We start from the raw sequence: 17,037 nt of genomic DNA on the forward strand, positions 1-17,037 counted from the left end.
CCATGGGTCCACCTTGCTCAGAGACCTTCGGGCAGAATACCCATCATGTCTGTGATCTGCGGTGTAGCTAATTAATTTCATTTCAGTAATACACATACTCAAGAAAACACTTTTCCTGTTGAGGTAGGTTATATAGCCGTGTTACTGAAATGAAATTAATTAGCTACACCGCAGATCACAGACATGATGGGTATTCTGCCCGAAGGTCTCTGAGCAAGGTGAAGAAATGGTTGTTTGCCATTGTCTTGCATGGGATGATGGACGGAACTGCTGCAGTTTAATGTGGGATCCGAACCATTTGTCCCGACCGGGAGTCGAACCCGGGACGCCCTGATTACAAGGCAACGAGCGTAACTACTCATATCCATCGGGGATACTTACAAAATACGAGGCACAACTAAAAGAGTACTGTACAGCATTACAGAAGCGCCTGAAATGCATGGCAAAAGAACGAGAGGAGAGGGGGTGGGTGAGTATGAGAGACAATTAATGATCGTTAGCCCATTGTAGTGTCATAATTGTTGGCCAGCTATGAGTTAAAACGTAAAGAGAACGATACAGCAAGGTTTTTGGCAAAACAACGGAAAAATAAGGGTGGGTGGAAGTGAATGAAAAATTATCATTATGCGATAAATTATCATCATGCGATAATAACAAATAAAAGCAAAGATTCTGACATGCCGTACAATGGTTAAATAGCTGCACAGTAGGACCAAAACTATATTTTAAAAAAGGAAAAAAACACTGGATAATACTGCGTTTAATTATAAAAAAAAAGATTATGCGAGTAGTCAGCTGTGATTGAAAATTTAAAAGAATATTTAGGAAATAATAGAATAAAATAATGTTATATAGTATAAAGGAACATTTTTATTGCACCATCTGTACACTGAAATACTCATATTACATCATATTCTCATGCAGGAGACCAAAAAACACATAATATGTTTCACAATAGTTGGATCACATTAACATAAAAAGTATCGTTAAAAAAAAAACGCTAAACTTGTTCTTCTAAAGAACTGCATTGCTTTCAATATGGTGTATTCATAAGATAACATTTGTGATTACAAAACATAAAACTATGATTAAAAGAACTGAACATTTATCTCAAAGTAAGTATTGCTTCCAAGAATTCGGAAAAGTATACATCTATATCGTACTCATCAATTTACAGGATCAACGCTATAAGTAAAAGAATATTTATTTTCACTAACCTTTTCTGCTGCATTCACAACCATCCGCAGGTGCCGTTTGAGTCAAGTGCAAACGAACTTCTCAATATTGATTTGTTGTTTTAGAAAATGCTCCTAATTTTACACTTACTTGAAATCAAATTTGCCTAGAAACGTCACCTAAGGGTGACTGTGTGTAAATCCTGCAGAAATTTTAACGAAAACAAATATTCCTTTACTTAGTCCAGTAAAAATCTTCAATTTGTTTTTTGGTCAGTTTCTCATAAACGAAAGCAGATAATGAACTGTAGATTAACATGATCGTAGTAATAGACCAGACGAAACTTGTTTGAATCATCTTGAGTGTTGCCATCTTTAGAAATTCGCAGTGTTGCCAGAATGCTAAAATCACAAAAATCTCTGTTAAGACAGACAATCTTGGATAGAACAATGAACTCAATAGCATTCAATGACAAATTATATTGACTTCCAACGCTGTGAATTACTTTTTAAATATTTTTTTTTATTTGCAATAAACATAATTGTTTTTTTTCGTGTCATTCTGTATTATTTTGTTTACTACAAAAGAAATAAAAATATATAAAAAGTGTTTCCAGCGTTGGAATCAATATAATTTGCCATTAAATGCCATTGAATTCATTGTTCTATCTGCTGTCTTAACAGAAATTTTTCAGATTTAAATATTCTAAAAACACCGCAAATTTATAAAGATGGCAACATTGAAGATGATTTAAACTAGTTGCGTTTGGTAAGTTACATTTCATTCTCTGCTTTCGTTAATGAGAAACTGACAAAAGAACCAAAGGTCCAGTCCACTCTTAAGGCGTGGATCGTGTAAACTGGTGAGTAGGATGTTAACTCACGCAGCATGTGCAATATCTTAATGGTCAAGTCATATTTAAGAATATTTGATTTTTTAAATGATTTTGATGAAAATTAATTGACTTCTCCATATCGGTGAAAACTCGTTTAAGAATAAGCAAGAAATGAATACAACAAATGCACTCAAACTAATACTTACATGCTGCAGAAAAAGATTTAAGAAAAAAAAATCCGAACTAATCCTTGGACCCTCTAGGAAATAGGACAATAATAGCACTCACAAATAGAATCAGTTTTCTCTTTGTGAGTGTTATTACCGTGGTATTTTCTTAGGGGGGCCAAGGATTAGTTCGGAAATGTTTCATCTTTTTTTGCAGCATGTTTTAAATGTAAGTACTTCTTAAACTTTTTAAAAGCATTTTGCCCTTCATCCTGATTACAGAATATTGGTTTAGAATCTTAAAATTACTGCTGAAGTGAAGTGATTTCTGCTTGTCCTACTACTATTACTAAAAATTACCATCGTGCGAATTATTTCTTTATTCCTAAAAAGAGACTGATATATTTGAACGCTTGAAAGCAGTACTTATGTTACTATCGTCACTACTGTAGAACAAATTGGGGTTATGCACAAACTTACACCACATCAATATATATATACTTCGTGATACTACAGATATAGCTGATCTGCTTGTTTCTTATCATTTTTAGCAATCAAAAAAAGGTTTCCATATTACAATATGGAATACAAACAAAAGATTTATTACAAACTGGAATAGGTAACTTGACACATTTTTTATACAGAGCTGAAGAGTAAATAACAATTTGTCTTATCTTAGTTGAGTTTACTTTGAAGATACCTAGCTTGCTACTTTTCAAAGGCAATGTGTAAAAATCTGTCTTCTCAAGAAGAACATCACATTCAAGAGTAAAAAGCGGAGAGTTGGAAATATCAGAAATACTTTTTACTATTACAATGTCATTATTTTTCAGCATGAAACATGAATCTGCAGAATTTTCGCTAACGACACAGTGACTGTTATTTGGAAATGGTATGGACTGAATCCTGCCATTCGATGTGCGTATTACAAGCTTATTTACTTTCGATGTATCTTCACAGTGGTCAGTTTCATGTAACCGTTTAGCAACCTGTTGTAAAGGTTTATTTCCTGAGCGAACCAACCGTTTTAGTTTTGCCATAAGATTAAGCTTTTAATTGAGATTTCTCAACAGTGCACAAATTATTCATTATAGAAAGCACATTCTCAGCCGTAGCAAGGGTGTCCAAACTTCGTCCAAACAGGTACATACTCGGGACTTCAATTTTATGTAATGCCCAACCAAAAAGGGGGAGGGGGTTCTGATGATACGAATACTGCTTTAAAAATAACGGGAACATTAGCTGCTCAAAATCGTGTTCAAGAAACTAACCTCGAACTATATCCAGTACATGTAATCCTTTGAGGGCTAGTTTATTGTTCTTCCCCGTCCAGTTGTATCGTAGAGCCAGTGTATTGGTGAAGATTCTGGCAAGAATTCTTCTTGTAATATAGTGAACTTTAGTCCCTCCTACAAGACTCAACGTTACCTCCTGAAATTGGTAAAATATCGAAATTACACACGGAATCCATAGTGATAGGAAAGGTAATAATTTTTAAAAATAATGAAAAAATATTAATTTATAATTGAATATTGTGACTAAAATAAGTACATGTCATACAGAAATATTTAGTCATACTAGCGTAAAATGAACTAACACAATTGGAGGTTACTAAAGTAATTTAGGAGTCGGGTGGAAAAATGACCAGAGTCCCATAATAACTCTGTTGAACTCGGGTCATTTTTACATCAAATTCCTCAATCGTACACATTACTACAGGCCATTGTATCATTTCTAAATAAAACTACAGATTGCTGCTCAAGACGCATATACAGTAATAATTGTCCTCATATTATTTCACTTAAGGCTCAGGTCAAAACAAAGTAGAGACAAGGATATTAAAGCTAATGGCCCTGGCATTACAAAGGTACACATAGTGACATTCTCATGGCGAACCTTAAAACAGGGAAAATTTCATTCAGGATGGCTGGCCGCAGCACGAAATTTCCTTTGGCAAGACATTGTGATTATTTTCCCTGCTTTTTTCAGTACTGCTAAGCAAATGTCGAGATACTGACATGCAGAACAGGGTCGATGATTTTCTCCATTCTTGCCCCTCTCCTATTCCGGCCTGAAGAACACCAAATTCACTTTCCCCAGTTCTTTGGATCACGATATATATATCGACATTTTAAGATTAGCGATGACCATATTGGAAAAAGGCGGATCTTACGGGTTGAGCTGTAACTGACAAGTGGCTAACAACTAAAACTAGACAGAAAAAAAGTGTGCATCATAAATTCCCACCGGGAGGGGCTGTTTCATATTGTTGGCACGTGGTTTACCGTTTTGAAAACTTGGCCACCATATAGAAAATAAATTTAATGCATTCTAGTATCACATTTGTTGAAACTTATAAAACCTCATTTCATACAATCATATACCAAATTTGCATATAGAAGACTTTCGTGTATTACAAAGCAGTGTACTTCTGACAACCGACGTAACTTCACAAAATGGCGACTCCCGACGTAATTCGAGAACTTCAAGAATGCCAAGCCATTTAGTTATCCCTGCGGATCCATAAATCAAAATATATCAATTGGCACTCGGTAAAATGTTGTACTTCCTAAGCTCCCCATTACTCGATTTCGCAGCTAGATTAATATATAAACATGTTTAAAACGTAAAAGAAAGCAAAAGAAACTAGCTCAACCTAAAACATAATTGTATTAATGCAATATATCTATTTGTAGCATACAGGGTGTCAGATTGATCCGTACAAAAAATTTAAGGGTAGATACCTGATGTCAAACTAAGAAAAAAAAAGTCATCTTGAATTTTAGCCAAAAGTTCATAGTTTCGGAGATATAAAGTGCTGAAAGTGCGGGAAAATGGATTTCAGAGGCCTATTGCTTCAAAACTACCAAACGTAGAGAGTTTAGCGTAACATCTTACAAAGGAAGTAACGTGCTCTATTTACAAATGCAGGTTTCAAAAGCCTGCAATGGATGCAAAAGGAATTAGCGAAATAACCCCTTCGCACGCATTGCAGAGTTTTGAAACATGCAATTTTAAACAGAACAGGTAAGACTTACTTTGTGAGATATTAGACTGAACTCTCTAACGTTGGATAATTTTGAAGCTATAGGCCTGTGAAATGCATTTTCCCGCGCTTTCAGCACGCTATATCTTTGGATGTATGGATTTTTTGTACGCATTAATCCGACACCCCGTACATAAGATAGTATGACATGTGACAGGTACTCGATAAATACTTTCCCATTTTGAATGAATATCTAGCCATGATTTTATTCTCACTATCAAATATCAAATATTAAGGTATCAGTAGAACAAATTAAGACAAGTTGATATATATATATATATATATATATATATATATATATATCAGTGGAAAACTTGGTAGACTCTGCTGTATTCTGGCTTTTTTTAAATGGAACTGATAGATATTATTGGATATTTTTTTGTAGAGCATTAAATTTCCTATAAATTGAAGAAAGTTGCAATTCTCTATTTTTAAAAAAAAACTGGTTCGCGGATTGATGAGGTCGGACGACGTTCACCAAAGATTGCGTAACTTATTATTGATATTTTTTAAACTAGCATTGTTTTTACAATATCATATCGTACTTTGTCCAACACATTGTTGCAGATTCAAGTTATTAATAAAGATTTAGGATGAAAACGTACTGTTTAAAAATTTTATATATATCAACTTATCAAATATATATGGGCGGAGGTAAGGGTTTGAGATTCTTTTAAAAAGCAAGGAAAATATTAACATATGTCACATGGCGTTTTGTAGTTATGCCTCTTTTAATATTATGTTCACATTACAATAAATAATTAGTAGCATAAATAGAGAACTAGGGCCAATATCTCGGTAATTAGGCATGTCTACTAATATACCTATTCAAAGTTGTTCACCTAAAAGAGAAACATTATAGAAATTTAAATAATAATAATAAAATTATGTTTGCTGAAGGCTAGTTTAAAATAATTCCAATTTCCCAAGTGGTGCATTTGGTAAATGTTACGAAATTTTATACCTGTTGCAAATCATTACTTCAGAAAACTGAAATTTTCTTGATTTTTTTTTTTTTTTGAAAATTTAACTCAAGTCTACCAAAAAGTTCAATAATATTTTTGCTTTCCCATCATAGTTTTTCCGAAAAACAATGCCCAAAGGACAACAGGGTTTCCAAGGTTCCCAACGATGACATTAATTCAACTCCGCAGTATAGCTTCTAATGCTATTCTCACCGTGTGTACCGAAAGCAGTGATGATTTCAGGAGTGGCCCGGGGAAAATTCCTCCCGGAAGATTCCCCTCCGGGTGCTTGAAATCTTGGCGGAAAGTTCTGTAAAACAGCTATTGTTTGAACGTCTTTCCCTCCCTGGGCATTGAAATTCTACCTCTGCGAAAATACTCTGAAATCATCACTGACCAAAAGTCACGTTGTTTCCAAATTGTCCCACTGACAAAGTTACTTTCTCTAAACTATATTGGGTACGATAATGACATTCTGCCTATCTACCAGCCAGAGAGGAAACTGTTAGGCCATCCCTTGTATGTAGGAATAGGAAGTTCTGTAGCTGAATAATCAATGAAGTACAAGCTTACCAAATCCTTTGCATGATCTTTATCTGCTTGAATCCAATCTTCGAGCCTGGCAACGTCCTCAACAGTTGAACACGGTAGTGTCAACTCAGGTGGTATAGTGGAGAGTGGTACATCCTTTCGGAAATGGGCAACGATAGCCTTCTGAGTTTCTTGTATATCCAAAAGTGTTGTTTCTATACGGGCAAGATGTCTTGCTAGTGTATCAAAACCTGCAAATAAGGCAGATTATTTATAAACTGGATTATTTATTTATAGTAACGTGGAAATAATCAGTCTAGAGACGGCTATGAAGCGTAAAGAAGTAACCCATGTTTTAAAATTCAGCTTACTGACAGAGTTTTTTCAGAGACTTAGCAAACAAATTCTTCAGTAGTATCTGAAATCTTCGATTGTATGTTAAATTTAACAAACTGGTTCATTTGTTTCATTTTTATTCACATTCATTCTATTGTTTGTTACTTTTAGAAGGAAAGAAGAAACACAAATCCTCGACATTTAATTCTAAATCAACTTTATCCTGGGAAACTTTTATTTAAATATTCTTGTAGGAAAACATAGTATTAAAGTCATTCTAGCCCTTCATGCTTCCGCGGCAACGAATAATAAAAGAAGGTGCTCTAAAAATAAATATTTACGAATCCAAATTAGACTTTTCTGATTTATTGCGACATCTACTGTTCAAAGAACCAGAATACTAGTAATAAAAATAGAGGTGGATTTCGATTATTGAAAATATAGCAATGAGAGTTCCTTAGGAAATGATAATCATTAAGAATTCCCTGCCATCCCATGAAAACTTAGTCATTTACAGAAACACCGTTTACTTAATAATATTAAGTGGTGCTTAGAAGTTATTCAACAGTACTCACTATCATTATGTGTAGAGACTTTGGTTCCACGTCCGTCTGGGATCGCTGACGCCTGTACATATCCGCTCTCCTCGTTTTTGTCTCGAGGGGGGTTTGGATACTTCGAGATTCCTTTCCTACATAAATCGTCTATAAATTCATCAGCCTCATTGTCTTCATCACTACTCCATTGTATCTTTCGTTTCTTTCGCCTCTGTGGTCGATCTGCTGAAGTACCTGGATCGGTATAGATATCTGACTCTGCTTCTGCTTCTCTCAGTTTTTGCCTGGCTATGAGGATGTCATCTGAAAGACAATTAGTACATATGTGTTATAAGGTATTCAAATTTAAGGGCAATGGTATTATTATTATTAATAATAATCATAATGATTTTTACAAAAAAAATATATATTATAAATAATAAATAAAAATATAACTGTGTTTTGGTGTCTGAATGATGTTCACTTTCCTTAAGATTATGGACTGCAAATGTATCACCAACTGGTGGTAACGAACCTACTGCGCCCATGTGGGCTTGCCATCAACAGTCACTGACATATTTACCAAGCCAATCATCTACGGAAAATAGAATTCAAATTTTGTCCCAATAAGAAGATTCCAGAACCTCTTCCATCTCAACTCACAGTCCGGTATCCAGGCCTCTAGGTCATCATCCGCATCCCATCGTGAGATAGGTTGCGAAACACAAACTACCGACACAGGACATCGACCTAAGAGTAGAGCTGGCAATGAGCACCATGGAGATCCCAATTTTGCCTTAATGGCCCTACCAAAATAAACATTAAAAAAATCTTATAAGATTTCCAAACAGAATTTAGTAGCGCAACGGAAATAAATTTAAAAAAAAAAAAATCCAAACTGAAATCTCGATCAAACTGGTAGAAAAGAAATGAATTTCTGCAGGCTTGGTTGTCTCAATCCCCGGTCACACTAAGGAAAAGCCTCTTTTCTTCGATTCACAGCAATTGACTTTCAATTTACCAGTAAAAGAATTGTGTACGTACTGCTCTGTACCTTGTCCGTATTTCACATACTATTAAAATATAATTCTACCCAATTTTTACTACTTAAAACTAAATGATACGTTCTTGAGGAAGAAAGATATTCCTTCACGGCTAATAAACCTTTTATTTAACATCATTCAGTGAAACAGATTGACAGGAAGTTCCATAAAAAAAATCACATTTTCTTGAACTGATATACCCATCTCAACCAAAATAACATTAAAATTTTCTAATTTTCAAAGTCGAAACTTCTATCCAACAGATTTTATTTACATCTCTCTCAGCTTTCAAGCATTTCTCAAATCTGTATATTCATCAACATTTTAATATTGTGTACATTTACACAAAGACGACACAAGACAAAACAATAAAAATTAATAGACACAGCAAATTCAAATACGTATACGTCAAACAAATCTGAGGAATATGTTTTCTTACAAGTTTACGTCTGTGGTACGCTAATTTTTTCTTTCTCTGCACTCGCTGCTAAAACATCTGTCCATCATGGTTGTGTCCGGCATAGAGGGTTTACGCATTTATTTGCTACCTCACCTTTCAAGCTCGGACCTCACGACATTACAACTCGCACAGGAAGACACTCGCAAGAAAATACATATTAATTAAACCTAACATCCCTAACCTAACTAACTATACTACCTTAACCTAAGAAAACATATGCATAAGGCACTTTTATTAGGCACAAATTACGCTTTTATAGCTACCACAGATCCACAAGAACGTATTTGCTATCAGTGAATGTGTCGCTTTAAAATTTTCTCTTTCTAATTAAATACTGAAATATTTACGCAAATAAATATTTTAACTGTATCTGTAAATTATTTCGATGGATATCCAAAATAAAGCAGCTGAGATCTGAACTGTTGATGATAATTTCCTGTTACCGGTAGCAAACTATGTACCTTTATACTAAACGTTAGCCGTGATTTTGTCAACATCCGTTACGAAAATTAAAACCTTGGAAAGATTAAGCAAAGAAAAAGCACATAGAGCACATAAATAAAAGCACATAAATAAATAAATAAACAGATAAATAGATAAATAAAAAATACATAATACTAACTCCTCAAAATTCTCGGATAAGGGAATGACTAGAACAATGAACTCAACGCCATTTGATGTAAAATTATGTGTTTCAATACTGTGAACTACTTTTCGAAGATTTATTTATTTCATTATAATAAGCATAAGTCTACTCTTTTGCTTATTGCTGATGATATCAAAATATTCTTGAAAAAGTAGTTCAGCACTGGAAGACATTATAATTTGTCATGTGCCGTTGAGTTCATTGTTCCGGCCATTCCCTTAACCGAGAATTTTGGGGAATGAATATTAAGGTAACACTGAAATTTCTACGGATGGCTACACTGCAGATGATTCAAAACATTCCTTTCTTTCTTTTTTTTTTAAGCTTTATGATCATAGGAAGTAACATTTCATTATCTGCTTTCATGTGTTTATTTTTTTCTTTCTTGCGGGAATTGAATACCCAATAATAATAACCCACACATACACGAAAGCACAAATAAACAGCATATTGTTCAGAAATTGAAACAATCTATTTATTTAAAGTGGATTTACTGACCAGTATCATACCATATCTTCTTAACTGCAAATAAATTCCATGTTTCTTGCACAGCCTGGCCTTCCCGCAGAGCTCTGTTGTATTTCGATGCTATTTTGAAGGGCGGCCAAAACGTTTCTTTTTTCCGAGGAGTAAGCCATTCTTCCCTCACAATAGCAAGGCTTCCATCCCCTTCAAATTCAATTACTCGATACATGGTTCCTAAACGAAAGGAACAAAAGCAGGTAATACTTCACAAAGTTGGTTTGGCTATTGTAGCATACGTGGAGATTCCATATCTTTGCGCTATACGTATTATCGGTACCTTATTACGAAAAAGTGGTAACATGATATGTTGGCAAACAATCAACAATGTACTAAGTTATCACCTCGAAGTAAATAAGGAAAAACAATACATATAACACAAGAATATGAAATCTCCATGCATGCAGAAATTAACATTGGAAATAAAACTTCGCACACGCGCATACAACCATCGCTAACGCGCCTGCTCCCTACGGACGCATTCCTTCACCAATGCTCGGTTTAGATTGCATTCGTGCTCTTTAGTGGCCGCCTAGCACAACTTGGTTAGTGTCTTTTGCACAATCTTCGTACATGTACATACCCACCATCGCTGACGCGCATTCTCCCTACATACGAACCTCCTCGCTGCTGCTCGGGTCCTCCTGCTCCGCTCCTACTCTGACGCGGTTTAGATAGCATTCGTGCTTTTTAGTGGCCACCTAACACAATTTGGTTTGTGTTTTATGGTAAGTAGTGTTTTATGTACTGCAGTTCTTTGGCTATATGTTAGAGGTAATTATAAAAAGACCTAAAGTTGATCTGCACCCATTAATACAACTCCTCCCCTAAGAAACGCATTTCAAGGCTGTTACCGTAGCCACTTTATTCTCATTTTCTGCTATAGTTTACTATGCAAGTTTATTATACTCTATTACCTCTTAATGATGCTATACTTTCTACTTCAACATGTCCTATTCATGGATTCTGCTATGTTAGTCAACCTTACCGTAAGTTAAAATAGGCTTACTCTATTATACGATGAATTATTTGCTAAAAACATATTTATTCAGAAAATCATTTTCAATTCTTAATAACTGTTTAATATTCCTAAACTAGTTCTAATCTACGCCCTTCGAGCACATAAAGAAGCATGACTATATTTTCTTATATATATAATTAACTTAAGTCGTTCTCTGCTTTTAAATTAACAATATTAAAAACAATATTATTAAAAACTTATTTTCATATCACTAGAACAGATACAATTGTTTTATTTTCCACGGATGAACTACCCGAATATAAATAATAGTTTACACGCCTACTTTTCACAATAAATATTTCTTGAATGTTCTTTTCTACTTAACACATTTGGGATTAATACTGATATGCTCGATAAGTGGCTACATATACATACGACAAAGCCACTCCAAGTATTGAATGGACATATAGTTGGAAAATTATTTTAATAAAGCTGGATGTGATACATCACTACATATACTATCAATTAATATTTAAAAATACAACAAAATGTAATTAAATGCCTTATAGTTTCCTGTGTATAATAACCAACTGTTTACCGGTTTAAGTCTTCCGCCATATGCGCAAGAGCATACTCAGTACAATGTAATACAATACTCGTTACCACCTATATATAATCGACATCTCTCTATGAAACTACAGCAGATAGGATCTCCCCGTATGCTAGAACAACCACATTAGCGTCGTATACAATAACCCAAAAGCAAGATGATGTAACGTCAACATTAATTGGAATCGGTGAAAATATTTCGATTTTGAAATACAAGAAGCTTTGAGTTAATATCTGGAAAATTGAGCATACAGATGCACAACTTTTTTTTTTCACAATGCAGTCCTGTGATAAATTTTTGAATGAATATTTTGATCATAGACAAAGAAATTGACGGCATCAATGGCGTCTTGCCGGACCACTTTGAAAACTGAAAAAAAAAGCACCAAAATGTACTGCATTCGGTCATATTTTGTTGGATTACATTAAGTTACGTTAGATGATGTTACTTCACGTTAGGGGCATAAAAGCTACAGTACAAAAATACCAACTAACCTGTGCTAGGTGGCCACTAAAAGAACGAATGGTATCTAACCGAGCCAGGGTAGGAGCGCAGCAGGGGGGCCCGACTGGAGCGAGGGAGTGCGTCCGAAGGGAGCAGAAGCGTCAACGACGGTGGGTATACGCGTAGCGAGGGCAGTGACAACATGCGGGTTTTGGCGATCCTAAAAATTTCAATAGCACTTGTCATTGTGTAATACTTGCAAGCTTCACTTGTTAACATACAATACAGCGTCTGTACACTGTGCAGAAATACATTCCCGTTCAGCTAGAAGTCACTTAACTTCAAAACTGACGCTTCTAGCTGAACTTTTCCAATTTCAAGAAGAAAATCGTGTACAACAGCTTTCTTGTGTTTCCTTTCCTAAAATAAATACTCCGCTAAATAGCCCTCGAAATGCTCTTACTTCTTCTCCAACACCATGTCTTTCGCGCTACTATATCATAACAAATGTACCTCTCCGCGAAATAGTCCTTCGACCTCCACATACAGTGCCGCTTACATCATCAAAAACAACTTTTTCTTCACTTTTATTATTTCACTTACTTCACTTTCACTCATTCTTTCTCACACACAAATAAATTCTTCAACTGACCTGGGTAAATTTCCTAAAATTGGTCCGGCGATACAGCACATAAGTAAAATTGACTATTTTGGACCGACCTCCAAGGAGGCCTGTCAAGCTATTAATCTCCTGCACCGATTATATTTTCCTGCCTACAGTTCACCTCGCATACAATCAAAGTGGCTCAGCCTTGCGTGAATTTGCCTCACGAAGTCAACAACAAATTAATCATTCGCGTAAATAATCTTGTGTATTTTATACCGATTCAGTAACCTCAATATTAAAAACGGTGGCGGCAAGGTTCTAGATTACCGGTCCCCCTTCCCATTGAGCAGTTATAAAGAGAGAAAACAACGTGCCCTGCGGGGCTCTAACCCGCCTTCACTCGCTAACGCTCGCTCGGCAATAAATTAAAGGTATAATCTTAAGCACAGAAAGAAACCAACCCAGCTACTAACCTACATGGTGGACCAGTAAGCTAGAACCTTTCCAACTGTGGCCTATCTTCATCTCAGCTTAGTTAATATTTTCTCGAACCATGACTGGCCCAATAATTAACCAAATCACAAAATATGTTTAGTAGCCCTTCCTTGAGAGAAAGCTTACCGCAGGGGGTACATTAAAGTTTTAATCACGTACTTGCACGGGGTACGCCAAGGAAAAGTTTGAGAAACACTGGCATGAACTAATGTTTGTTAAGATTAGTTCCTTAAGTAAATACCCATATTGTACAGTAAAACATTTTTTATGTCAGGTTTTCCATTCTTCTCTCTCTCTCTGACACAAGCTCAGGGAAAGAGTAGTCTCTACCATAACGCTCTACCAATCAAATTTTCCCCCATTCTCTCGTGAAAGAGCCTCAATCCCGTGTCACAATAATTTAATTTAATAATTTATGATTATAATATCAACTTTACCGCCACCATAGTCCCTTGAAGTTCCCCGCCAAGAGATCTACTATCCCAGTATTATAATTATAATTTTCTTATATTTACTATATACAATATGTACATATGTATACAATATATACAATATGTGTACTCTCTTATTTATATATAATTATCTAACCTGTGATTTGTTTTGTCTTCAGATTCGCGATTACTGTATCTAAAACCGATTCAGCACGCGGAGTCCAGTACTTCAACCTTCAACTTCGCTGCACGCATTGCATCCCGGGAAGTGACAAAACTAACTTTCAACCCTCTTTGGGCCAACCGCTTGAATTTTAACGAAAACGACGTTACACATGTTACGGAGGACCGACATATGAGCACCGTTGGCAAATCGCGCGTCCAGCCCTTCGGTGCTGTGTTAATTTTAACACGGAACGCCAACATTGTGACAACAAAATAGAACATTGTCTTTCGATGCGTTGCCGAAACAACGATGCACCTACGTTGAACCACAGTTTTGTTTTCGCTTGTTGGCATCGATTGTTGATGGATTGTCGAATTTGCCGTTGGCATTTTGATAGTGGCTTTGCCAACGATGCCTACAAATAGACAACGGTTGGCACACCGTTTGACAACGAAAATGTTACTTGGGTATACAGTAGGTTTATAGAATAAATTTGGTTCATTTCATTTATACTAAGAAATAAAATGTTCAATAAACTACATTTCTAATTTTGACCGAAACTGTCAGTGGAGATAAACGTTACCCGTGAATAATTTGAGTAGATCATATAAAATTTTAATGCATAACCCTACTATTCGAACCTGAAAGTACTTGAAACCATCAGTTTAATTGTCAAAGTACATTTCCAAGTGTGTTAGTGAAATCTTATTGATGTTCTTATGCGCTTCTTCATCAAAATAAGAGATTTATATGAATTTGCAATAAGATCGTACACTTTATTAGATTTGTTTAACGAAATTTGCACAATAGAAACTATTTTTAACGGCATGCAATTTGCAGCACAAGCACGAACTGGTTACTATTCGACTTCCAAACTATGTTATGCATAAGTGTCAGAAGTCATAGAACGGCTTTGTCCGTCCGTCTGTCTACAGGTATTAGAGCGATAATGGTTAGAGCTATCGAGATGCCATATTTTACAATCAATTCAGCATCCCAAGAGTAGGTGCCTTCTTCCGCAAACTGTCAGTTTCAACATTTATGACCAACGAAAACAGAACAGATAGCAAGTTTTTTTTAAATTTAATTTAATTTAATTAATTAATTAATTAATTTATTTATTTTTTTTTTTTTGCGAACGATTCAGTGTATCATGATAACGTATCGTTATTATTCACAACACTACTGCAACCGAAAGTGGTCCAAATTTACTACCAGTTCCGGCTTCAATTCTGATTTCCATAGAGCAGAACAATAAGAGATCGACATGCGATTTTGTGCAAACAACGCAGAGTGCCATAAATAGGTTCTACATCTTCCGTTGATCGTCCATACAAACCGGGAATTGTTCAAATTAACCTTTTCGTTTCTCAGCATTTATAGCTATAGAACAGAAATGGTAATAAACAGCGACAAATGTTTTCTGCAACGGATATACTGTCTCAAAGGCAATCTTGGGAAGTAACGTAACACAAGTAACGCGTTACTTTTTAAGTAACTTTTTCTAGTAACGCGTTACATTTTTTCCCAAGTAACTGTAACGGTAACGCGTTACAAATTTTTAAGTAACGTATCTAGTTTGCGTTACTTTTTTCGCGTTACATTTCGAATGAGTAACTACAATATATGTGTATTTTTTTTTTCGGAAACAAATGTTTCTTTCCTGTAAGTGAATTTCTCAGAATGGAACTATGGATCATGAACTACGTATGTCAGTGAACGACAGTCACCGACACACAAAGAAACAAATAAGATCATAGTACCACTTGCTGTTTTTGGAAAATGAGGACAGCCTCAGGGAAATCATGTGCACCGATTGGGTGGAAGATTTTGTAGATTTTGACTGCTCCAAATCAGTACATTCAGTGAGTGAACTACGAGTTCAATGGTACAGCTAGTCTATTTTACTTGGATTGTTGTTTTTAAGATGGAGAAGAAAATATTTTATCGTTCGAACATTTAAAAGAATACTTTTTCTTCAAAGCTGAAGATGATGGTGGACAGACTTTAAAAGTAAAGTGGTACCCCTGCTGGAAATATTTATCAACAACTAGGGTGCCATAATTAAGGATATACAGTAAGGGGTTAATATGAATAAACTGTGTTCTGATTCGCAGGCCTACTTTATTGATGTAATGATGATGGTATGCAAGGCCGCCCATCAGGGGGAGCAAGGTGGAGCGCTTGCCCTCCTTTATAGGAAATTTGCTGCGGAAGATCGAAAACCCAATAGATATTTTAGAATAGTTACCGCAAAATTTGAGACTACATTTGAAATGTCGCTTATACTATCCCCCCCCCCCTTGGAAACCAGAACATGGACGTCCTTGATGGTATGTAATATTAGAGTTCTTTTAGATGAGTTTGCGTATCCTAAAGTTCCGTTGATTATAGAGTTTGGAACAACTAGCTATAAAATGCATGTATCGATTTTAGAATTACTGACAAGTTTTGATTCACCCACAGTTCATGTGTTCTCATGTTTTTTTTTTTAGTTGTAGTGTAATGCTTCCCTATATTTTGTATTTTAAATTTTACATAACAACATTGTCATTATTATATAATTAGTTGAGCAGAATAATAATCAGACATTTTTTTCTAACGGATAGGGATGGGCAGGAGTCAAGCTAAAACTCAACTCGAATTCAAGTCGAATTTCGAGTCGAGTCAAAGACAATATTCTCGAGTCGAGTTCCGGGCCGATTCACAGTTTCTGGCGTAGCGTTTCGAGTCGAGTCGAGTTTGATAAATGGCTCGCTCATTCAGCTTGTTTTAACTCGTTTTGAAATCATGGCCTGATTACACTAGAAAGCGAAAGCCATGAAAAATGTAAGCTAAGCAGTAATATGGAATACTTTTAGTGTTGCTTTCTCATCATCACCGTCTCCTTTAGCCTAACCGGCATAATCATGGGACGTAAAACTAAAGATTTCATTTTTTTTTTTTAGTGTTGCTTACGAGAGGGGACACTGCTCGCATCTCGTCTCGTCTCGATAACGAGACCACAAGAGATTTTTTATAACAAGCTCAGCTCGGCTTGGCTGAACTGAGCCGATGGCT

General features: G+C 35.5%; 1 protein-coding gene across 1 annotated transcript; it reads right to left on the minus strand.

Annotated features, from left to right (window-relative positions):
- Window positions 1-3,444: 3,444 nt before the first annotated feature.
- LOC145682264 (uncharacterized) lies at window positions 3,445-10,745 on the minus strand. Its single transcript, XM_081753845.1, has 4 exons — window positions 10,240-10,745; window positions 7,632-7,916; window positions 6,763-6,971; window positions 3,445-3,609 (listed from the first exon to the last, which is right to left on the minus strand). The coding sequence occupies exons 1-4, from the start codon at window positions 10,433-10,435 to the stop codon at window positions 3,445-3,447; spliced, it is 855 nt and encodes a 284-aa protein (XP_081609971.1). The 5' UTR covers window positions 10,436-10,745.
- Window positions 10,746-17,037: the final 6,292 nt, after the last annotated feature.

Source organism: Thermobia domestica, chromosome 3 (assembly GCF_964235325.1).
Source record: "Thermobia domestica chromosome 3, izTheDome1.hap1.1, whole genome shotgun sequence".
NCBI lineage: Eukaryota > Metazoa > Arthropoda > Insecta > Zygentoma > Lepismatidae > Thermobia > Thermobia domestica.